Consider the following 22,677-nt stretch of genomic DNA (forward strand, 5'->3'; position numbering starts at 1 on the left):
AAATCCTCCTTTTGAGCCTCTCTCCACTGATGCATGTCCACCTTTACTTTTGTTGATTTTGAGGCCACTTGCCCATGTAGCTGGCAGGATATTGAAGAAGAATCATACTGACCTGGCTCTGCTACCTACCAGCTGAGTTACTTTGGTCAAGCTCTTGGACTTCTGAGCCTGTTTCCTAATTTCAAAAGTGGTGATATGATGTGTTAGGCACTGGTGGGTTGCAAGGAAGAGGCACACATGTATTCCCTTTGTGATGAGGGCCGAATGTTAACTTGGATGGAAAGTCATCCAAGCAGCCATATTGTCTCTGGCCCTAGTACTTTCAAAACCTCACAGAACATTAATTTCACAGTATTTAGCATAGGACTTGAGCTCTGAAGACCTATAGTGTGGTTATTTGTTCATATGGCTGTTTTCCATACTAGACCATGAGCTCCATAAGGGCAGGATCTACGGTTTCATCTTTCTATCCTAGGCACTCAGTTGACTGCCTGATACATAGTAATAGAGGCATAAATGTTTCAAAAGTTGAGGAATTTTCAACACTTCCTGAAAGAATAGGAAAATATAAAGGCTTCTCAGAGAAGGTATTATTTAAGCTTTTATTTTTGAGATGATGTCTCAGTCTGTCACACAAGATGGAGTGCAATGGCACGATCTCAGCTCACTGCAACCTCTGCCTCCCAGGTTCAAGCAATTATCCTACCTCAGCCTCCCGAGTAGCTGAGATGACAGGCCTCTGCCACCATGCCCAGCTATTTTTTGTATTTTTAGTAGAGACGGGGTTTCACCATGTTGAGCAGGCTAGTCTTGGAACTACTGACCTCAGGTGATCTGCCCACTTTCACCTCCCAAAGTGCTGGGATTATAGGCATGAGCCACCATGCCCAGCCTATTTATGCTGATTCTTTAAGGGTGAGTAGAAATTTTTTCCAAGTGACTAAAACCTTGAGACACTATTCCAAGCAGAGACCAGCAGGGTCAAAGACACAGGGATATAGAGATGTTGAAGTTTATCAAACACTGCTAGCTTTAAAAAACAGAAAAGAAATGATCAAAATCAAAAATTAAAATTAAAAATCACCTAAAAAAAATCTATTAATGGGTTTGGCCAAAGGTGACGTCACAATCAAGTTAACTATGACCATAGACACACAGTAATGGATGGAAGTTTTGGGGAAGAAACATAACATTCTCAGGTTGTTGGCAGAGTATCTGGAACAATTTAGAAATACAGACATTGAATTCTGGGAATAATTACGCTGTAGTGAAATCATTTCCTTCTCTGCATATGAAGCATGTATGTGTCGCACACTGTTCAAGGTGCTGAAAATCAGACTCTTCTCAAGGAGCCCATGAGCAATCAAGGGAGATGGATGGGTGAGCCACTGATTATCATGTGACAAGTGGGGTAATAGAGATATGACTAAAATGCTATCCAAACAAGAAGAAAGGAATTATTCATAACATATGGAGTGCTGGGGAAAGAGTTCTAAAATGAAGCTGGCCGGGTGTGATGGCTCACACTTCTACTGCCTGACCTCAGGTGATCCACCCACCTCGGGCTCCCAAAGTGCTGGGATTACAGGTGTGAGTCACCGCACCCAGCCCAAAAGCTTTGTGTTTTTACAGATATTAACCATCTTTCCTGTTTTAAAAAAAAAAGCTTAATAATAATGTAGGAGAATAAGAGAAACATTTTTCCAAAAAAGGAATCATTTTGATTATTTTATCTTATTGGAATGTTGGATAATATAGTCTGCTTCATTAATCATCAAGCATGCTATGGATTTCCCACTTTTGTAGGATCTGTATCTCAGTTCAGGTAATACTGGTAATTTTTGTACAGTATTTGAAGATGAAAGGTATAGGCCAAAATCATAGACCTTGCATAGAAGCTGGTTGATGAAGACAGCTCTGGAGGAACACATAGATACACACAGAGAGACACACACATATATATAAAGTGTACACACATATGTTTTTTAAAGTCTTAAAGGTTTTAAAGCAAAAGCCAGGCCCTCCCCTCTCTCAGAGTGGGTGGGGACAGTGGTTGCATGGGCAGCTTTCCTAATGAGCCACAGGTCCCTCTGGACACACTGCTGCCTGGCCACGCCCCCTTTCCACTTCGTCTTTCTCATTGACCAATGGGCTTGGAGCATTAAGGCCACACCCCTATTCCGCATTCTACTGTGGCCCTGGTTACGCCTCCTCTGGCTCAGTTACGCAGCTGCCTGCTAGGTGACTGGAGGTGTTGATCGGTGCTCGCTGGGATTTCGCTGACGTGGCCCCAACCCCGCCTCCCTCCCCACCCCACAATGGCAGAAGAAACTCGACAGAGCAAATTAGCTGCAGCCAAGAAAAAGGTAAAGACGTACCAGGTCATGACTCCCCAACTCAGCCACAGATCCCCTCTGACGACAAGACCGCTGCCAGAGTCCATACTACTCCTGAGGCACACTGGACTTTGCCCCCCAACCCCAGCCCTTCTGGGCTCCCCTACAAAAGTCTTGTCAGTCAGCCCTGCCCCTTCAGCAAACAGCTCAGTCCCTGCCCTCGCCAATCACCCCAGGTTGACTTTGGACGGGTGACTCCTGGGGCTCCCCACTCCATTACTGGGCCCTCACCTCTTGCCACCCCAAGTTGGACCTCCCTGGGCTCTTTGGGCTCACGTCTCCAAGGACCTGGGCCCCCCAGGCCCCGCCCTCACCGCTTGTCCCTGGGTGACTTTGGGCTGGTGACTCCTGGGGCTCCCTGCTGCAGACTCTGCCCTCCCCTCCTGCTGCCTCAAGGTCGACCTCCCTGGGCTCTTTGTGCTGGCATCTCCAAGGACCTGGGTCACAACCCTGTGTTTCCCTCCCGCATCGTGGAGCGGCGACTCAGACATCGCGCTGATGTGGTCCCTCCCCCGCACTAGGAGGAGTGGAATGTAGTGATGTCACAGTCTGCCTACTAACTGTCATTACTGCAAGACTGGCCTTGGTCTTATGACCCAGTCCCCTAAACGTTGTCACACCATTTCTGGTTCTTCTGGTCACAGCAGAAATTTCCAGCTGGAAGGGGAATGGAGACTATGGGACCCAGGAGCAAGAGGTTTCAGGCTGCCTGACTCCCTTAAAAGACATTGACAGTGGGAAAAGCCTACCTTCCCCCGTGAGCTCAAAACGTTGACAGTATCTCTGGGTGGCGATGGGAGAATGGCTTTGGTTTGGTTTTCTCCCAGGCTTCTACTTTCCAGAGAGATTTTAACATTTTTTTCTGAGTTCTCCACCTCATATTCTAATTCTCCATGGTTCTGGGACAAGACTGCCCTTCAGTCAGTGGTCTCTGAAGTGAGATTTGCTCATCTTCTGTGGAATAGATCTTGGGAAACTGAACTTGACAGCTTGAATCTTCCTCATATTATCTCAACCTTGGGTACTTTGAGTACCACAGGATAAATGTGGGACACCTTTCTGAAGCATCAGTTTCCTCTGATTCTCTTGAGATCAAGAGAAAAAACATGAATGTACTTAGGGATGGCAGTCCCATAGGTTTCTAAGAGTATACCAGACCTCTCTCTGAAATGAGGCTTGGTTTGTCCTCTTTCTGATAAATTCCCAGATTTCACTAAAAGGCTGCCTTCTGCCATGAGGACACATTGATATAAAAGTTTGGGAGGTACTGGGGCACTTCTTCCCACTAACAGACGTGTGAGGATGTACAACTCTAAACCACATGACATACAGCTCCTGCCTACTTAATGTATACTTTTCTACCTCTGCCTCTGGGTTTAGTCCCTGGCAGCTGCTGATTCTTGGCAAAACCCCAGAGCTTAGAGTCAGAAGACTGAGCTTCCAAGTTCCAGTATCACCTTTTTCTTTTTCTTTTTTCTTTTTTCTAGCCATGATATCAATCCCTCTCAGTCCCTAAATGATTGTGACACCTTATAGAGTTGTTGGTGTCATTAAATCAGATGGTATATAAGAGTCTTTTATAAAAACTATAAAGGAGGATGTGGCTGTAGGGGCTGATGTTTCTCATGAGTATTACTGCTCTTCTTTCCCACAGTTAAAAGAATATTGGCAGAGAAACAGCCCTGGTGTTCCAGCAGCAGCGAAGAGGAACAGGAAAGCAAATGGCAGTAGCCCTGAGACAGCCACTTCTGGTGGTTGCCACTCATCTGAGGCTGTGAGTCTCGCCTGGACAGGCTCCTGGGGACAGGGGGCCCAAGGGGCAGTAGAGGGCAGTTGTTAAGACTGTGGATGGACTGTTGGTTAGTGCTTAAGGATTCTGGATTTGGCCGGGCACGGTGGCTCACGCCTGTAATCCCAACACTTTGGGAGACCAAGGCAGGTGGATCCCAAGGTCAGGAGATCGAGACCATCCAGACTAACACGGTGAAAGCCCGTCTCTACTAAAAAATACCAAAAAATAAGCCGGGCGTGGTGGCGGGCGCCTGTAGTCCCAGCTTCTGCGGAGTCTGAGGGAGGAGAATGGCGTGAACCTAGGAGGCAGAGCTTGCAGTGAGCCGAGATCACGCCACTGCACTCCAGCCTGGAAGACAGAGACTCCGTTTCAAAAAAGAAAAGAATTCTGGGTTTGAATCCTGCCTCTCCGTCTGCTAGGGATATGATTTATGGCAAGTTGCTTGAGCTCTTTGGGCCTCTCTTTTCACATCTGTATAATAGAGGTGGTATTGTTGGACTTGTATTTGTGCAGTTTAAATGAGATTTATAATTGTTGATTTTATGTTAATCCCTAGTACATGGCCTGCTGTCAACACCCAGGACACCCAGGATATGGTCTTTGCTGTTTGAGTTTCCTCATCCCCAGTCTCAAGGGGAAGCCAGGACAATGAGAACAGTCACTTGCCATCAGGAGTCACTGAAAGGGCCCCAGGATGGGATGGTGGGGAGATAAGAACCATGAGAGAAGTTAGCATAAAGGAGTTATGGGACAAAGGGTCCAAGACAGGCAGAAAAGAAAATGTTGCCAGTTGATGGGGAAGAAAGAAAGTCGGAGGGCTCAGACAATGATTGGGACAGAACATCTCCGTGTGCACTCTCATGTCTTGTAGTCAGCAACAGGTATCCACGGGGAGGGCCCTACATCATCTGCTACCCTGAAGGATCTGGAGGTAGGAGGCTCTGGGTGGAGGTGCAGTGACCCCGCAGGCCAGCCCTCCAACCTCCTCCCACCGCGGGGACTGGGTGCCCCTCTGCCAGCTGAGACAGCGCACACACACCCCAGCCCTAATGATTGTTCTCTCTACCTCTCCCCCAACTCCTCCTCCACCTCCTCCTCTCTGCATGCGCCTCAGAGCCCACGCCAAGAACAAGCAGCAGTCCTGGACTCGAGGTCCGTAAAAATCAGTCGACTGAATAACACCATCAAATCTTTGGTAAGAGTCCAGTGGGGTCCCCTGTTTCCACGCTGCCAATCCTAGGCTCCAGTTTCCCCTTGGGGCCCTGAAGAAGGGGGCTGGGGGCCCCTGGCACCAAGGGCAGATAGGGAGCTGGGGCACCCAGGACTCACCTGGAGGGACCCCAGGGCATGCAGCATGGCTCTTCTTTTGCTGCCCTCTTTGCCGACTCTCTCCTCTCCAGACGTCCCTACTCGAGTCCTTACTATACATGCCCTGGCATTGTTGCCTCTTGGGGAAGTGCTGGCCTGACTGGTTGTCAGGGGCCCTGTATTTCTGCCATGACTCAGTCCCTAATTTGATCTTTGATTCTGGACAAGCCACCTCTCCTTTTTGGGCTCATGTTTCCAGAGGAGGTAGTGAGTATCAAAGGTCTCTGTTAGCTCTGAGAGTCTGAGATTTAAAGGCCCCCTAGAATGGAAACCTCAGGGCCAAGGGCTCCTGTCTGTCCTTTTCATCCTATATCTGCTGTGAAGAACCGTACCTGGCCCGTATGTGCTCAGTAAATGTTTACTGAATGAACGCACTTTTCTAAATCACAAGCTGGCAGCAGGGGGAGCTTTTCTCAAACTCCATCTCTAGAGGTTTATGTTACTGTCTTCTCTAGAGATTCCTGATTCATACTTTGAGTTCTGTGGCTGTGGCTGAAAACCAACAAAGACCCAAATCCTCTGTCCTTGGGAGCTTAGGAACAGTTCCTGTTCCCATTGGGTCTGAGAACTTTGCCTTTATAATCCATTCCTGGCCCCTGCCTACCGCTTCCTGTCTGGGGAATAGAGTTGAGGGGGCCACCCTCCATCACCTTAATTTGACTCTCCCCACAGAAACAACAGAAGAAACAAGTGGAACATCAGCTGGAAGAAGTAACGTGATTTCTTTGTGTGCTCATGACGTGACTGCTGGGTTTGGGGGACACTCAGATGTAGAGGCCCCAGTCTCGTCTCGCCTACTCCCAGCCTGGGGAAGAAGGCTCACTCCTCAGATTCCACCCCATCCCCACAGGGCCCCTGATAACCTGGTCCCATGGGTGGGTCTGTCCTGGGGCATTGGTGGCATTCTGGGGGCATGTCTCTTGCTGTGCCATCTCTGCCTCTCTCTGGTAAGAGCTCTGTCTTCCTCGTCTTATAGGAAAAGGAAGCAAACAGTGAGAAACAGAAAGCCCAAAGGGAGCTAGAGGTGAGTGGAGGGTGTGAAGTTTCCTCCTGTCCTCCGGAGAGTGTTTCTTTCCATTTCAGCACTTGCTTGGCTTTTCTCCCAAAGGTTCAAATCCAGAGATTGAACATAGAGAACAAGAAACTAAATACGGACCTGTATCGCACGAAACGTTCTCTCAGATACTTTGAAGGTGAGAATCTGGGCACCCTGTCATCCTTCAACCTGGCACTTTGACAGGTCTGTAGGGGGAGTCCTTTGAGCACCATCTCAACTCTGTCATTACAGAAGAGTCCAGGGATCTGGCCGGCCGCCTGCAACGTTCATCACAGCGTACAGGAGAGTTAGAGCGGGCTCTCTGTGCTGTCGTCGCCACGCAGAAGAAGCCAGATGGGGTGAGTCCAACCACCTGCGCTGTCCCCTGGGAGCCCGGCTTCGCAGATGGAGGAGTGAGCCTAAAGGTCCCTTCTGCAGGATGGAGTGTCCTGCCCAGAAGGCAGCATGGCCATTTCTCACTGCTTTTGTGCATGGTTGTTAGAGGCAGCCTGAGGCTGAGTCAGCTGCTGTGGGTGAGTTGGGGGGCACGGTGGGGAGCGAGCACTGGATGCAGAGCTTGGAGGCCAAGTGGCTGTCCTGCCCTTACCTGGCCGTGGTCTTGGCCAAGTCCTAGGTGGGGTGTGGGGTATTGGGTACTTATACTGTGAAGGTACAGAAGGGTACCCTTAGTATGTTACCTTTTCTGTAGAGAGAGGAAACGTGTGTGTGTGTGTGTGTGTGTGTGTACACACTATGATAATATACATAAAACATGTCTGCAAGTGTCCATAAACAACTCAGAAGAGAGCAACGGGGTGGCTAGGAGATACTTCCCTTTTATACCTTCTGAGTTTTGGACTATGTGAATGTATCATCCTTTCAAAAAGTGAATAAAAGATTAATTTTTCCCTTCCTGACTCTGCCCCCACCCCAAGCAAGAAAAATGGGCTTAGAGAATCTGATAGACCTGGGTGTTCAAATCCTAGCTCTGCCTAAGTGATCTTAGGCAAGCACTTAACCTCAAATACTCCATGTTTTTTCATCTACCCAAGAGAGGTAATCATAGTAACTGTCTCCCATGGTGGTTGCGAGGATTCAATGGGATTGCTAGCGAGGTACCTGCTGAAGCTCTCCATAAAGGTTCCAACAGTGATAGTCATAACAATAGCAATATTATCTGACCTCTCTCCTCGTCCCTTCCAACTTCACTGAGTTTTTTTCAAAACCAGACCACGGGCTTGGAAATGCCTTGGTCTTTACTGGCCAAGCTGTATATTGGGTTTAGCCCTAGCCCTTTTAAGGGGCACTGTGTGGAATGGCCCAGGCTCCCCAGATCGAAACTTCTCACTCTTCACCATCCAGTTCTCGAGCCGCAGTAAAGCACTTATGAAGATGCAGTTAGAGCAGTCCATAAGGGAGCAGATACTGCTGAAACGACACGTGACACAGGTGAGGTTTTGCAGAGGGAGGGATGTGGAAGGAAGATGACCCCAAGTGGCCAGGAGCAGGTGAGGACCAGTGACAGCCTTTCCTAACTTCTGTGCCCATTCTTGCAGTTGAAGGAGTCACTTAAAGAAGTCCAGCTGGAGAGAGATCAATATGCACTACAAATAAAAGGAGAGAGGGCCCAGTGGCAGCAGAGGATGAGGAAAATGTCGCAGGAGGTGAGATCTGACCCTTCAGCCTCCCGCCCCCCCAACAACTTAGATAGGTCACTGGATCTTTCTGGGCATCTTTAAAATGGGAATAGTGCAGCCAGAGGTGGTCCTGGGTCTGGGCTTTGTGGAGGTGGGGGCAGAGAGGGAGATGGGAGCCTGTCCAGCCACCAGCCCCTCTCTCCAGGGCCCTTTCCCCCTGTGCTTTGGGCAGGTTTGCACATTGAAGGAGGCGAAGAAGCATGATACGCATCGGGTAGAAGAGCTGGAGAGGAGTTTGTCCAAACTCAAAAACCAGACGGGTAAGATGTGACTGGCATGACCTGGCAGCAGGACTGGCATCAGAGGGCTGTGGGGGTGGCTTAGAATGCCCCAGGAAGGTGGGTGGATGGCAGGGCTTTGAGGCAGAGGGAAAGAGGTCTGTGCCAGGAGACAAGTCTTGTCATCTCCATGAGCCTCAGTGTCCTAATGAGCAAAGAGGGCCCATTGTCAGCCACCCACAGTGCTCTCTATCTGAAAGTGGTTTGGAAGATTGGCTACCATCCGGGTGCGAGGAATCATTAGCAGTGAGGCCAAGTTTGGGGGGCCTGAGAGGAGCTGTGCGCCAAGAGGAGGGTGTTTTGTTGTTTTTTGTTTTTTTGTTTTGAGAATCCAGAGGCCCTTATGGTCTGCTTCCTTTCTCAGCTGAACCACTGCTCCCGGATCCCCCAGCAGTGCCCTCTGAGGTGGAGCTGCAAGACCTGAGGAAGGAGCTGGAGAGAGTGGCAGGAGAGCTCCAGGCTCAGGTGGAAAACAATCGGCGCATCAATCTCCTGAACCGTGGGCAAAAGGAGAGGCTTCGCGAGCAGGAGGAGAGGCTTCAGGAGCAGCAGGAGAGGCTTCGGGAACAGGAGAAGAGGCTTCAGCAGCTGGCCGAGCCACAGAGTGACTACAAGGAGCTGGTGGGTTGCCTCACCTGGGGAGCCTGCCCTCCTCCCTAGCCCTCCAGGCCTTTGTTTCCCCACCTGCAAAATGGGGCAGTGCAGCCCTCACATGAAATATTACCTTCAAAGGCACCCGTGAGCCAGAGCTTTGCTCTGGTGGCTGTGGGAGAGAGGAGAGTATTTTTCTAACCTGCCTCCACCCTTCCCGGTGCCATGGGAGGCAGACACCAAGTTCTGGGGTCTCCAGCTGCAGAACTTGCTTCTCTCTGTCCAGAAGAACGAGGACAAGAGCGCCCTGCAGTGGGAGCAGCAAGTAAAGGAGCTGCAGGAGAAGCTGGGCCAGGTGACGGAGACGGTCACCTCAGCCCAGAAGGAGCCAGAGGCAGCAGCCCCAGCCTCGGGGGCTGGGGGCGAGTCTGTGAGTGGGGAGACCCTCCGGGCCCTGCGGGAAGTCATGGAGAAGCTGGAGGTGAGTGAGTCCTAGCATGGGCCAAGAAGGGCAGGGGTGAGGCAGGTCGCTGCTGAGATGTGACCCCATAATTTTGGCTCCAGAGCGGCCTTATGGACCTCCTGGAGGAGAAGGCGGACCTGAGGGAACATGTGGAGAAACTGGAAGTTCGATTCATCCAGTACTGGAGAGAGAGATGCCATCAGTGAGTGGGAGACCAGGGCACGGCAGGGGGAGCTGCAGGGCTGTGGGAGGGGCCCCAGCGTCTGAGCCCTTTCCTCCCGCAGGAAAGTGCATCGCCTTCTAACAGAGCCAGGGGGCAGTGCCAAAGACGCAGCACCTGGAGGAGGACATCATCAGGCTGGCCCAGGACAAGGAGGAGGGGAAGGTAGGGTGTGCAACATCCCTGTGGGGGTAGGGGTGGGGGTGCGGGTGGGGGTGGGCATGAGGGTGAGTGCCAGCAGCGGCCTGACAGCTGAGCACCCCTCCCTTCAGGTGAAGCTGCTGGAGCTGCAGGAGATGGTGTTGCGGCTTGTGCCAACTATAACGAGGGGCACGGCAAATTCCTGGCCGCTGCCCGGAACCCTGCTGCTGAACCCGGTCCAGGAGCCCCAGCCCCCCAGGAGCTTGGGGCTGCCGACATGCATGGTGGTGAGTAGAGCCCCCAGGTGGGGTGAGCAGGCAGGAGCATGGGGGGCTATCACTCCACTCAGATCCCCGCCTCCCTCTCTCCAAAGATCTTTGTGAGGTGAGCCTCACCAACAGCGTGGAGCCTGCACAAGGAGAAGCCAGGGAGGGTTCTTCCCAGGACAACCCTACTGCACAGCCAATCGTGCAGCTCCTTGGTGAGATGCAGGACCACCAAGAGCACCCAGGCTTGGGCAGAAACCCCTGTGTGCCATGCTTTTGCTGGGCTTGGCTGCCCAGAGGAAGGAGATAAATACCACCATCATCAAAGAGCTGCTCAAGACATTGTTAAAAATGAAACAAAGTTACGGGGTTAATCTCCTACACAATTCATGTACTTCATTTGAATGTTACAGCCACTCATGATTATTTGTGTTTCTAATTTATAGTTTAAGTTTATTTGTAGAAAATTAAAGGAGAGTGGGTCTCTGTGGCTCTCACTGATGTTCACTCTGGCATCCTTTAGCATTTTTCTTTTTTAATTTCATAATTGTAGGGCATTAGCATGCATATTGAGTTTGCCCTTACATGGTGGGAGTTCAAACACACAAAGACCCAGTCGTCGCACAAAACTCTTCTCGCTGGTTTGAAATAGGCTCCCATGCTTTTTTAATGTTATTGCAGTGTGCATATTCATTATAGAATTCAGATAAAATTTGCTTATGTTCTGCTATTATGTTTGATCTCATCTTAATCACAGTGAGCTCTTCAAGAGCTCAATATGTGCTTTGCCCTCAAGTGTGCACTGTTTATTACTTTGTAATATGCCACTATGAGTACTGACATTTAGAGCTGTTTAAAGGCTGAGAACTGCAAACAGCCTTTCCTTCATTTTCTGTGTATTGGTGATGGGAGTAATAACCTTTTGGGGGAGCTTTTTAAATCTCACAGAAGAGGAAAGTGGCCTGCTCTGGCAGGTATGTGCAGGATAAAGTGTGTTTCATTTGTTCTGGTGCCAAGAATGAGCACTGTACTGTGGCAGTTCCCTTAGGATTTGTATATGCTCTGGGCTCGTGAAGATATTGCATCGTGAGCTGCAGCAGTTGTACTCTTTTCCAATGACCTAACAAGGGCTTATTTCTGAGGAATGAAAGGCTCCCATCATTGGCTGTGGATGTGGAAAACCTTTCCTAGCTTAGAGCATTTGTATCTATAATACATTTTAAAGTCAGAGTTCATGTTACCTGTTTTAATCACATGACTTCCTGTCCCAGTTCACAAAAGGGCGCTGGTTGGCATTCTTCTTAATGTATTTAGTAAAGATCATAAGAAATCCTTTAAGAGTTTAAATGTCCCTGGAACAGGCATACAGGCTCTGGTCAAGAATGAATTAGAGTGAAGGAAAGCTGTGTGACACCTGGCATTCCTCTCTGTTCATGGAGCTTCTTTGAGGCTTGAAGATTGATGTTACCATCTAGACGTCTCTGGCTAATACCTATTCTTCAACCACCTTGGTTACTCTGACATAGGAATTTACTTCTTTTCCTTGAGTGGAAAACACTTTAATAACAAACATTATTATAAACTAATAAATGTGAGAGTACTTAGTTGAAACAAAAAGGAATTTTAGTAGACAGTGTTATGTTATCTTTGAAAATCAAGGAGAAGTTTATGCAACTTAAAATGTTTACACACTGTGGTGCAATCTACCATTTGTGAATGTCAGTGTATTATCAGGAAACGTGTTTATACAATCGCAGAGTTGTAGTTCCTCACAAACTTCTTTATGAAGAGTGAAATATGTTTTTGTACCTCTCACTTTCAGTCAGGGACATATTTTGTGCAATATTTATGTGATTGTGCCTATGAGTGATGAATGAACGCATTTCAGTCATACATTGCCTAAATCATAACTTGATGATGCTTGGGAAAGAATCAACAGTTAAAACTTCATGAAGTTCTAATGTCTGTGTTCCAAAACACATCACATTATTAGGTTGTAGGGAGAGATGTATGTGTGCTCCCTGGGGTGGGGATTTTCTACTCACTAGACCATCTCCATTTTTAGCACTTGGCATCCTCATGATCCTTTTATAAATATGAGATGAACAGGAGAGCAGCAATATGATTTTGCCAATGGAATAACAGATTTGCTGGCATTCAATGAAAGAGGGCACATATTGGGTCCTTGTGACTTCAACTGACTCTTCCAAATTGTATGAATTTATCAATATATTAGATAAACCCAGTTTCAGAATGATAAAGAAAAAATATTAGACCAAATAATGTGGCTAATTAACAGTGGTATGATTTCTAGCCCGTGGGTTTAAAACTGTATCTTAAAGAGTCATTTTAAAATAATATAAATATTTAAAAATGTAACTGCTATCTTTATGTTATGAAATAAGTTAAAATATTTTAAAATATGAATACTGTAGTTTAAAAGAAAGAAATGGTGGGAAGGAAAAGTAGAGAAAGAAATGCCAATTCCAGTCCAAAGCTTTATTTGCCAAGTTTTCTTAGAAGGAATTTTACCAATGTATGAGTTCTTGTTAACAGAATGTGTAACGGAAATACTGAAAACTTTTGCCTAAAGTGGCATTATTGACTGCTGGCATGATGCTACTGTAATGTAATAAATTATTAAATTGTTGCAAAGTGCTGTTTTTGCCTTAAAATTTTATTTTGTGTGTCTTGAAAACTATAGTATTAAAGGTATTGATACTGTGCAAATACTGGGCATGCTTGGCATGAGATAATCTGTTTCATTTTCACGAAATTGTAGTATAACTATGCAAGTGTTTATTAAAAGAACACAAAATAAAAAAGGTATGGGATTTAAAAGTTATGGGGTGAAAAAGTTATCAGATAAAAATTGTAAAAATGTGGCAAAAAAGTAGAAAAAAGCTTTCTGAAAAGTTACCAAAAAAAAGTTATGAAAAAGAAGTTATGGAATTAAAAAAAAAAAAGTCATGGGAAAAAGCAGACCACTGTCAGCAAAGCCTGGAGAAGTGGGGCTGGAGTCTCACTGCCACCATGTCCCTACCACCCCTTCCGAGTCACCCCTTTACAATTAGGGTAGCAAGACAAGACCTCTGTCTAATGGGGAAAGACAAACAGACCCTTTGCCACCTTGATCAGGGCTGAGTCCTTAAATTTCTGGATGGTGATGATTGTTATTTAAGAGCCAGAGGCTGGTGGAGGTGGTTTGTTTGGAGGAGGCCTGATGGCCCCCTTACTCTCACCATAGCAACTTTTCCCTCGGGAGGCTCCCTTCTTATTCAGAGAGGCAGGACAGTGGGGCTGTGGACCAGGCAAGGGCACCGGCTGCTGGGGTGGCCCCCCTTCCCCGGTGTACATATTGTGTCTGTGTAAGGTTTTGTATATTCCAGAGGGTAGGGCCACCCCTGTATCATACCTAGTGGAGGTTGGAGCTGGCACATGGGGAGGAGGTTCTAATAATTATTTGTGGCTGGGAAACTTATTTATTGCTAGCAAAGGACAGAGGAAGGAGGCGGGGATGGGGTCGTGGCTCCCTGGTCAGGCGACTCCTGTTTATTTTGCTTTTTATTTTGGAATAAACAGATTTAGCCATACTGCCCGGCCTGGTGTGTTCCCATTTCCCTCACTGGGTCCTGGAGTTTGTGCCACCAAATGAGGAGCCCTAGAGTGTCTTGAGTATGTCCAGCTAGGCTGTTAGGGACCTTCCAGGTGTGTTACCTGTATGCTGCCTAGTGGCACCTGGGGGATTCCATGGGGACTGCCATGTCACCTATGGGGCACAGTCCAGCCCTGACAGCCAACAGGCTCAGAAGCCTGATGTAGCGGTGGCTGGGAAGACAGGTACCAGCACCTAAGGGCACTGACTTCCACCCATCCAAGGCGTCTTCCCTTCCGTCCCCTTGCCTCCCTCCCCTGTCTGCACCTGATGGCCTGTTCTGTCTGTCCCTCCAGAGTGCTGGGCTGCCCCGCAGGCTCCCTTCAGGCTGAGTTCGTGGCCCTGCCCCCTGGTGGCCAGAGCCGGCTTCACAGGACAAGAGCCAGCTAAGTTCCAGGGGCTTTCCAGGAAGTGTCCCTTGGAAAGGCTATGGCCTTTTCACCCCTCCAAACAGCACCCTAAAAATGGCTTGGCCTTTCCCCTCCCCTGAGCTCCACAGAGAACACAGCCAGCAGAGGACACACTTCCCCATCATCCAGAAATGGGTTTGATTCTCAGCCAAGGGACAGTAGGACGGGTAGAGACTGTCAGGACACACAGCTGCCTTCACAGCACTCCCATGCTTGGTGGGGGGATGGGAGGGATGGCGGGGGCTGACTCTCCATAGGCCGGGCATGACAGGGAGGCTCACTGGAGGTGGTGCACTTCGGAGGGGCAATGTCAGGGGACAGCTTTCTCTTGTTGGGCCACAAAACTCCAAGAGGACAACACGGTGATGGATTCCCAGCACTAGAGGTGAGGCGGTTGGCCACGTGTAGGTGTAGAGGGGTGTGTGTGTGTGTGCGTGTGTGTGTATGGGTATTTACAGATATTTATAGAACAATGCAGGGGCATACCACAGAGGGGGGCACAAGTTTTCACAACGGTCACACCTGGATGTGTCAGCTCACCACTACAACAGACTAAGTCACAGATGAAGGGGGCTGGCTTTGGGGCTGGGGGAGCCACTGCCAAGTCACAGAACAGCCACCCAGGCAGGCTTGGAAAGGGAGGCCTCTGAGAAGAGGAGGGATCTGTTTAGAGGTCAAAGGGGGGCCTGGGGCTCTCAGGACGGGATGGACTTGCCTGACCTGATCGGCTGGCAGTTGGAGAGAAAGCAGAGAGAAAACAGGAGAGAGAAAAGCGAGCAGAGAGCTGGTGAGGCAAGTGCAGAGCACAGGTGTGCCACAGCAGCTGTGGGAGGGCCAGGGAGGGGAGGGCGCAGGTGCAGGTGTGGCAAGGTTCCTGGAAAAGAGGGGCTGGAAGGGAAAGGGGAGGAAGATGGAGGGAGGAGCCAGAGCTTCACAGGTAGTGCCTGGGGACTGTGGCGGCCCTCCCCACCCCACACATGCTGTCCTCTTCCATTGCACCCAGGCAGTGTACCCACAGGTCAGACCAATGCTCAGCCCCCTTGGGCTTCCCTCTTCTCTGGCCACCAACCAACTTGTCTTCCAAGTTGTCTTCCAACCAACTGGTCCAGGGCCACCTCTCACCTTGGGGAGCCCAACGCAACAGCCACCAGGCCTGACAGAAGGAACATTGCTCGAACAAGGATGATGAAGCTAAATGGGATGGATGGTTGGAGTGATCACCAGAGCCCCCTCTGGGTGGTCAGAAAGCTCAGGACCCTCTGAAGGGACCCTGGGGGAGGCAGGGTGGTCAGGCAGCCGGGTGCCACTGGCTATAGACTTATAAGTCTAAGAGGGGAGCCTCAGCTTCTTGGGGCTTGCAGGTCCCAAAGGTGAGGCAGGGTCCTTCCTCCTAGGAAAAGAAGAGGGAGACCATGGCAAGGGAGGTGGGTGGGCTTGCTGGGCAGAGCTCAGCTGGGCCAGCAGGCACTGTGGTCCCCTTGGCTGAAGAGCAGGGCCGACCTCTAGGAGCAACAAGCCAAGGTGCGTGAGCCTGCTGGCTGGTGGTCGTGCTTCAGTGGGGCCCAGGGACCCTGCCTTCAGTGCCATGCTAGCAGCTATGATGGTACGTGGGAGGGAGGGAAGGGGGCTGTGTGCCCCTATGTGACCTGTGAGGTGTGTTTTGGGTTGACCATGTGTATGGGGCTCTCGAGGTTTTCTCCTAGATCACCACTGTTTTGCTGACAGATAGAGGAGGTGGGACCCTATCACCCCTGCTCTGCAGTGGATTTGGCTCTCAGCACTCCAAGGCATCCAGGCTGGGAGCTGGATGCCCCACCCTGGCAGCATGGCTCAGACAGCACAACAGGTACGGCATGCCCAGGATGACATTCCTGGGCCTCTGGCCACCTCAGAGTACAGCCCCACACACAACCCCCTCCAAGCTCTCAGCCCTTACACCATAAACCACGAGCTCCCTGACGGCTCCTGAGAGCACCCACAACTGCCAGCTTGGGCACGGAGCCTGTTCCAAGAGGCCCCAGGCTCAGCCATGGGGGCTGGGGAGCTTTGAGGCCATGGGGGCCAGCCCTGCTACCTGCGTCTGGCAAGGACGCTCTGCACCTGCAGCCAGGAGTTGTCCACGGGTCCCCGTGTGCATGCTGATGGTGGTTGTGCTGATGTCACCGATGATGCTGAGCACCTCCTTCAGCACGTGGTGCATGTGCAGCATCTCATCACGCCACTGTGCCTGCTCTGCCAACTCCTCCATCAGAGTGTTCTGGTTCCCATGCAGGTACAGGTTGGACAGCAACTCTGATCACATGAACTCCTTGGTCTGAGAGAGGGCAAAGAGGGAAGGAGGTTGGGACCTGATGCCTGTGCTGCCCTGATGCCTGTGCTGGACACTGTGCTGGACTTGGAGCCCTGTGTATGGCTTTTCACATGCTGCTTCTACACCGCTTAGACTCCAAGATATGCCTCCCCACCGCCCTTTTCTCACTCAGATGTGGACACTGAGGTCCAGAGGAAAAGTCACCTGTCCAAGGTCACAGATCTGGGAGGGGACCCAGGACCTATCATGCCACCAGGACACCTGCCTACTCAGTGTTTTTAAAAAAAAGTTTTTGGAGATAGGATCTCGCTGTGTCGCTAGGCTGGAGTACAGTGGGTGAGATCACCACTCACTGCAGTCTCAAACTCTTGGGCTCAAAGTGACCCTCCAATGTCAGCCTGTCAAGTAGCTAGGACTATAGGCACGTGCCACCACCAAGCCCAGCTATTTTTAAAATATTTGTGTAGAGACCAGGTCTCACTATTTTGCCAAGGCTGGTCTCAAACTTCTGGGCTCAAGCTATCCTCCTGCCTTGGCCTCCCAAAGTGCTGGGATTACAGGCATGGGCCACTGTCCCCAGTCCCACGTTATATTTCTATGAGACAGCTCTGCTGTGGACCGTGCCTCCCTCCCTGGACCTGGTCCCATAGGGCTGGTCAGCATCTCCCCCAGGCCAACATGGCCACCTGCATCTCCAGTGCCACAGGAGCCGCCTGCCCCTATGAGGCGGTGCATGCACGTTGTTGATCATGACGTGCATGATGGTCTTGGGCGTGACACCAACCATGAGGTCCCACATGGTCTTGTAGACAATGGCCATGTAGGAGTCCACCAGGTTCTGGGTGGTTTCCATTTGCCGCTCCAGCTGTGGGTCCATGGAGCGCATGAAGCTGTCGGAGCCATTCTCCTCGGCCTTGTTGTCCTGTCATGGAGAACACAAGGGCATCAAAGTGGCCAGGCCATGCAGCCAGGCTCCAGGAATCCCTAGGATCTCAGCCCCTCCAAGGGTACCTGGAACATTGAGGCACAGAGAGAAGCAACTGGCCTGAACATGCACCCAGCTCCCCACACGCTCTAGACAGTTTCAGGTCTCTGCCTCTCAGGACCCCAGACTCCCCTGATTCAGTCTCATCTTAGTTCTGACTCTAGTGCCCAGAATTTGCCTCAAGTTACAAATCCAGAAATTGGAAAAGAACATCTCCAGGTCCCCTGCCTGGAGACCTGGCCAGAGCTTGTGCCAGGCTGCAGACGCCTGGCAAGGGGCAAGAAAAGGGCATACTCACTTTCCCCTTGTCCTGGGAGGCCCATGCACCAACACTGCCACCACCGCTGCCACCTGGGAACACGGCAAAGTAGACACACACAGAGACGAAAACGGGAAGGGTTGAGTGAACCTGGGACACTGCAGCCCAACTTTAATGTGTTGTGGAATTCTGTTAGCTAATATTTTATTGAGGAGTTTTGCATCAGTATTCATCAGTGATATTGGCCTGTAGTTTTCTTTTTTTGTTTGTATCTTTGATTTTGGTATCAGGATAATGTTAGCCTTGTAGAATGAGTTTGCAAGTATTCCCTCCTTCTCTATTTTTGGAATCATTTGGGTAAGGTTGGTATTAGTTCTTGTTTAAATGTTTGCTAGAATTCAGCAGTGAATCATCAGGTCCCAGGCTTTTCTTTGCTGGGAGACTTTTTATTACCACTTTGATCCCATTATTTGTTATCAGTTTGTTCAGGTTTTGGGTTTCATCATGGTTCAATCTTGGTAGGTTAGATGTGTCTGGAAATTTATCCATTTTTAGTACGTTTTCCTATTTATTTGCATATAATTGCTGACCACTAGTGATCCTTTGAGGTTTAGTTTTCTTTTTTTTTTTTTTTTTTTTTTTTTTGCTATGTCTTGCTCTGTCGCCCAGGCCGGAGTGCAGTGGCGCGATCTCAGCTCACTGCAAGCTCCACCTCCCGGGTTCATGCCATTCTCCTGCCTCAGCCTCCCAAGTAGCTGGGACTACAGGCGTCTGTCAGCACACCCGGCTAATTTTTTTGTATTTTTTTTGGTAGAGACGGGGTTTTACCGTGTTAGCCAGGATGGTCTTCTCTCCTGACCTCCTGATCCGCCGGCCTTAGCCTCCCAAAGTGGTGGGATTACAGGCGTGAGCCACGCCCCCTTGGGACAGGGACACACACACACACACACACACACAGATTTAGTGGTTGTGGCGCCCAGTCGCGAGTGTGAAGAAGGGACCAGATGGGTCGGGCAGAAAGGTGCTGGGTCAAGAGAGGAGGGGGCAGCCGGGAGCGCGCACACGCAGGGTGCGCCGGGTTGAGGGGTGAGGGGTGAGGGGTAAGAGGTGAGGGGCCACGAGGACCAGGGCGGGGTAGGGGCAGCCCTTTCCCAGGCGGTAGCGGGGGCCCTGGTGCTGTTGCCCCTTTAAGCTGCGGCTTGACGGAGCCGCGCCTCCTGTCGGTGGAGTCGGTTATAAAGGGAGCAGCCCCCCAGGCCGCCACACAGCTCCCGCCAAGTCCTCGGTGTCCCTTGCCATTTTCCAGCAGCGCTCCCACGAGGGTCACCGCCGCGGGGAGAGGTGGAGCCGCGAGAGCTCGGCCGGGGGCCCCGCCGGGTGGTCGCGGCCATGACAGCGGCTCGGGACAGGCTCCTTTTCCGCGCCCCTCCCGCCTGAGATGAGGGAAAGATGTCCCTGTCAGCGTTCAAGGCCAAACTGAAGTTGCCGGCCTCTATCTTCCACGAGAACCAGGAGCCACAGCCGCCGCTCACGCTCCACCGCAACATCAAGGTGAGTCGCCGGGTGGCGGCCTCGCGGGGCAGGGCGAGGGCGGAAAGGGGGTGCCCAGAGTCCCAGGACAAAGGGGAACCTGCCCCAGGGAGGCCCCAGTTCCCCGCCCCTTTCTCCCGCAACTAGCCCGCCGGGCACTGCTCCAGGCTTGGGTGGGAGAAGGCGGAGGGCGCGTCTCTCCAACTCCTAGCGCGGGGCTGGCTTGGGGGCTGCTGGCCCCTCTCGGCCCCTGTCGCTGCGCTTCGAGGTGGGAGCCCGCGGCTGCCGGAGCCCTCTTGGGACCCATGGTCGCCGTCAGTGAGCCCACCTGCTCTGGGGACCGCGACAGGGCGGGGCAGGGCGACTCCCGAGTTGTTGGAGCCCAGGCGGGGAAGGGGAAAGACCTTTAAGATTTTCGGTTTTTTGGCGGGGCGTAGTGGCTCACGCCTGTAATCCCAGCACTTTGGGAGGCCAACCGGGTTGATCACTTGAGGTCAGGAGCTGGAGACCAGCCTGGCCAACATGCTGAAACCCGTCTCTACTAAAAAATAGAAAAATTAGCCGGTCGTGTTGGCAGGCGACTTAATCCCAGCTATTTGGGAGGCAGAGGCAGGAGAATGGTTTGAACCCAGGAGGCGGAGGTTGCAGTGAGCTGAGATCGAGCCGTTGCACTCAAACCCGGGGGAGAAGAGCGAGACTTCTCTCTCTCTCTCAAGAAAAAGTTTTCTTTCTTTTTTTCTTTTTGTTGAGACAGAGTCTCACTCACTCTGTCGCCCAGGCTGGAGTGCAGTGGCGCGATCTCGGCTTGCTGCAGCCTACCTCTCTTGACAGTCCACTGGTTAAAGCGATTCTCCTGCCTCAGCCTCCAGAGTAGCTGAGATTACAGGCGTCCGCCACCACGCCTAGCTAACTTTTGTGTTTTTAGTAGAGACGGATTTTTTTAGTAGAGACGCGGTTTCACCATGTTAGTCAGAATGGTCTTGATCTTCTGACCTCATGATCCGCCCGCCTTAGCCTCCCAAAGTGCTGGGATTACAGGCGTGAGCCACCGCGCCCGGCCTCTGTTTTGTTTTATACATGTAATGTATTCACAAGTATCTTTACAAAGTGATTTTGATACTCTTTTGTCTTTTCCCTAGAATCTCTTTGTTCTGTAATAATTTTTTTAGTTTATTTTGATCTTATTTTCCTCTTCAAAGCCTTTCCTTAAATATCTATTCTATGTTGCTTATCATTTGTAGTCTTTTTTTTTTTTTTTTTTTGAGAGGGAGTCTTGCTCTGTCACCCAGGCTGGAGTGCAGTGGCGCAATCTGGGCTCACTGCAAGCTCCGCCTCCCAGGTTCACGGCATTCTCCTGCCTCAGCCTCGTGAGTAGCTGGGACTACAGGGGCCAGCCACCACGCCCCGACAATTTTTTGTATTTTTTTGTAGAGACGGGGTTTCACCGTGTTAGCCAGGATGGTCTCGATCTCCTGACCTCATGATCTGCCCACCTTGGCCTCCCAAAATGCTGGGATTACAGGCGTCAGCCACTGTGCCCAGCCCTGATTCTATATTATAGTGAGTTGTACAATTATTTCCTTATATGTTACAATGTAATAATAATAGAAATAAAATGCACAATAAATGCAATGTCCTTGAATCATCCCAAAATCATCTCCCACAACCTTGTCTGTGGAAAAATTGTCTTCTGCAAAACTGGTTCCTGATGCCAAAAAGTTTGGGGACTGCTGGCATAAGTGGTCTCATATAGTATTTGTCCTTTTGTGCCTGGCTTATTTCACTTAGCATAATGTCTTTAACGTTCATCCATGTTGTAGCATGTGCCAGAATTTCATTTGTTTTTAAGGCTGAATAATATTCCCTTGTGTGTATTTAATACGCCTTGTTATCTTTTCATCTGTTGATGAATGCTTGGGTTGCATCCACCTGTTGGCTATTGTGAATAGTTTTGCATTGCCTGTCTTTCTCATGATCGCCATCCTATTTCACATCTAGCAGGTGTGAGATTCCATTGATTGATTGATTGATTGAGACAGGGTCTGACTGTTGCCCAGTCTGGAGTGCAGTGGCATGATCTTGGCTCACTGCAACCTCCATCTCCCAGGCTCAAGCAATTCTTCTGCCTCAGCCTCAGCCTTCCGAGTAGCTGGGATTATAGGCATGCACCACTACCAGCTGGCTAATTTTTGTATTTTTAGTAGAGACGGGGTTTCACCATGTTGGCCATGCTGGTCTCGAACTCCTGACCTCAAATGATCCACTTGTCTCCGCCTCCCAAAGTATTTGGATTACAGGTGTGAGTCACTGCGCCCAGCTAGTAGGTGTGAATTTCTATGTCTTAGTGGTTTTGATTTGCATTTACGTGATGGCTAATGTTGTTGAGTATCTTTTTATGTGTTTATTGGCCATTTGTCTATTTTCTTTGGGGAAATATTTATTCCAAAATTTAACCTATTTTTAAGTGGGTTATGTATCTCTTTATTATTTCATTGTAAGAATTTTTTTACATATTCTAGATAGGAGTTATAACAATTTTCTCCCTTTTTCTGGATTGTCTTTTTTTCTTTCTTGATGGTGTCCTTTGAAGCACAAAGATTTTAAATTTTGATATAGTCCAATTTATCTTTCTTCATTTGTGTTTTTTTGCTCCTTGTGCTTTTGGTGTAATATCTAAAAAAACATTGCTACACCAAGGTCACAAAGGTTTCTGTCTATGTTTTTTTCTATGAGTTTTATAGTTTTGTCAATATCTCTTATATTGAGCTCTTTTATCCATTTGAGTTAATTTTTGCATGTGGCATGAAGTAGGGGGTATAGCTTCATTGTTTGCACCTAGACATCCAGTTATCTCAGAACTATCTGTTGAAAAGCTTATTCTTTCCCCATTGAATTGTCTTGGAACCCTTACTGAAGATCAATTGACTGTATATGTGAAAGTTTATTTCTGGATTCTATTCTTTCATCTCTTCATCTGTCCTTATACCAGTAGCACACTCTTGATTACTGTAGCTGTTTAGTAAGCTTTGAAATCAGAAAGTATGAATCCTCCAGAAAGTTTTTTAAGGTGGGTTTGGCTGTTCTGGGTCACTTGCATTTCCATATGAATTTTAAGATCAGCTTGTCAGTTTCTGCAAAGGAGCCAGCTGGGATTTTAATCAGAGTTGCATTGACTATGTAGATGAACTTAGGAAGTACTGCCATTTTAACAATATTAAGTTTTCCTCCATGAACACAGGATGTATTTGTACTTATTTAGGTCTTACTTTAATTTCTTTC

The 22,677-nt window shown here is 49.6% G+C and overlaps 3 protein-coding genes and 1 pseudogene across 10 annotated transcripts in view; 3 read left to right on the forward strand and 1 right to left on the reverse strand.

Annotated features, from left to right (window-relative positions):
• The first annotated feature begins 2,202 nt into the window (after positions 1-2,202).
• On the forward strand, positions 2,203-10,755 carry LOC129050273 (golgin subfamily A member 8B-like). Of its 8 annotated transcripts, none has more exons than XM_054532092.1 (16): positions 2,203-2,366; positions 4,051-4,170; positions 5,303-5,383; positions 6,229-6,267; positions 6,533-6,580; positions 6,665-6,749; positions 6,845-6,951; positions 7,955-8,041; positions 8,149-8,256; positions 8,462-8,549; positions 8,932-9,188; positions 9,418-9,639; positions 9,723-9,823; positions 9,906-10,006; positions 10,114-10,269; positions 10,332-10,755. In XM_054532092.1, exons 1-16 carry the CDS (start codon positions 2,319-2,321, stop codon positions 10,556-10,558), a joined length of 1,875 nt encoding a protein of 624 aa, XP_054388067.1. In that variant the 5' UTR covers positions 2,203-2,318; the 3' UTR covers positions 10,559-10,755. The 8 variants fall into 8 exon arrangements, with proteins under 8 accessions (XP_054388067.1, XP_054388070.1, XP_054388071.1 ...); XM_054532095.1 differs by having other exon boundaries at positions 10,114-10,266; positions 10,356-10,755; XM_054532096.1 differs by having other exon boundaries at positions 9,448-9,639.
• LOC134760197 (transcription factor E2F7-like) lies at positions 2,385-2,956 on the forward strand (annotated as a pseudogene).
• A 5,603-nt stretch (positions 10,756-16,358) lies between the features above and the next one.
• Positions 16,359-22,677, reverse strand: part of LOC129050286 (putative GED domain-containing protein DNM1P46) — an 87,967-nt gene continuing 81,648 nt past the window's right edge. Inside the window, exons 3-4 of the mRNA XM_054532155.1 lie at positions 17,342-17,546; positions 16,359-16,627 (exon numbers count right to left, since the gene is read on the reverse strand). Of these exons, the coding sequence (XP_054388130.1) occupies positions 16,527-16,627; positions 17,342-17,546 (306 nt within the window). The 3' untranslated portion in view covers positions 16,359-16,526. The remainder of the gene's footprint in view (positions 16,628-17,341; positions 17,547-22,677) is intronic.
• The window catches only part of LOC112129125 (serine/threonine-protein kinase ULK4-like), a 59,412-nt gene continuing 55,820 nt past the window's right edge, over positions 19,086-22,677 (forward strand). Inside the window, exon 1 of the mRNA XM_063716380.1 lies at positions 19,086-19,419. Coding sequence (XP_063572450.1) covers positions 19,318-19,419 — 102 coding nt within the window. The 5' untranslated portion in view covers positions 19,086-19,317. The remainder of the gene's footprint in view (positions 19,420-22,677) is intronic.

This window comes from Pongo abelii, chromosome 16, assembly GCF_028885655.2.
Source record: "Pongo abelii isolate AG06213 chromosome 16, NHGRI_mPonAbe1-v2.0_pri, whole genome shotgun sequence".
Classification (NCBI taxonomy): Eukaryota; Metazoa; Chordata; class Mammalia; order Primates; family Hominidae; genus Pongo; species Pongo abelii.

What these genes read in the sequence shown, in the direction of transcription:
- LOC129050273 (XM_054532092.1), top strand. Translation starts at nt 2,319, where the DNA reads ATGGCAGAAGAAACTCGACAGAGCAAATTAGCTGCAGCCAAGAAAAAG. An exon ending in TAGCTGCAGCCAAGAAAAAG is followed by an intron (nt 2,367 to 4,050) that starts GTAAAGACGTAC and finishes TCTTTCCCACAG; the next exon opens with TTAAAAGAATATTGGCAGAG. An exon ending in AAGCCCAAAGGGAGCTAGAG is followed by an intron (nt 6,581 to 6,664) that starts GTGAGTGGAGGG and finishes TTTCTCCCAAAG; the next exon opens with GTTCAAATCCAGAGATTGAA.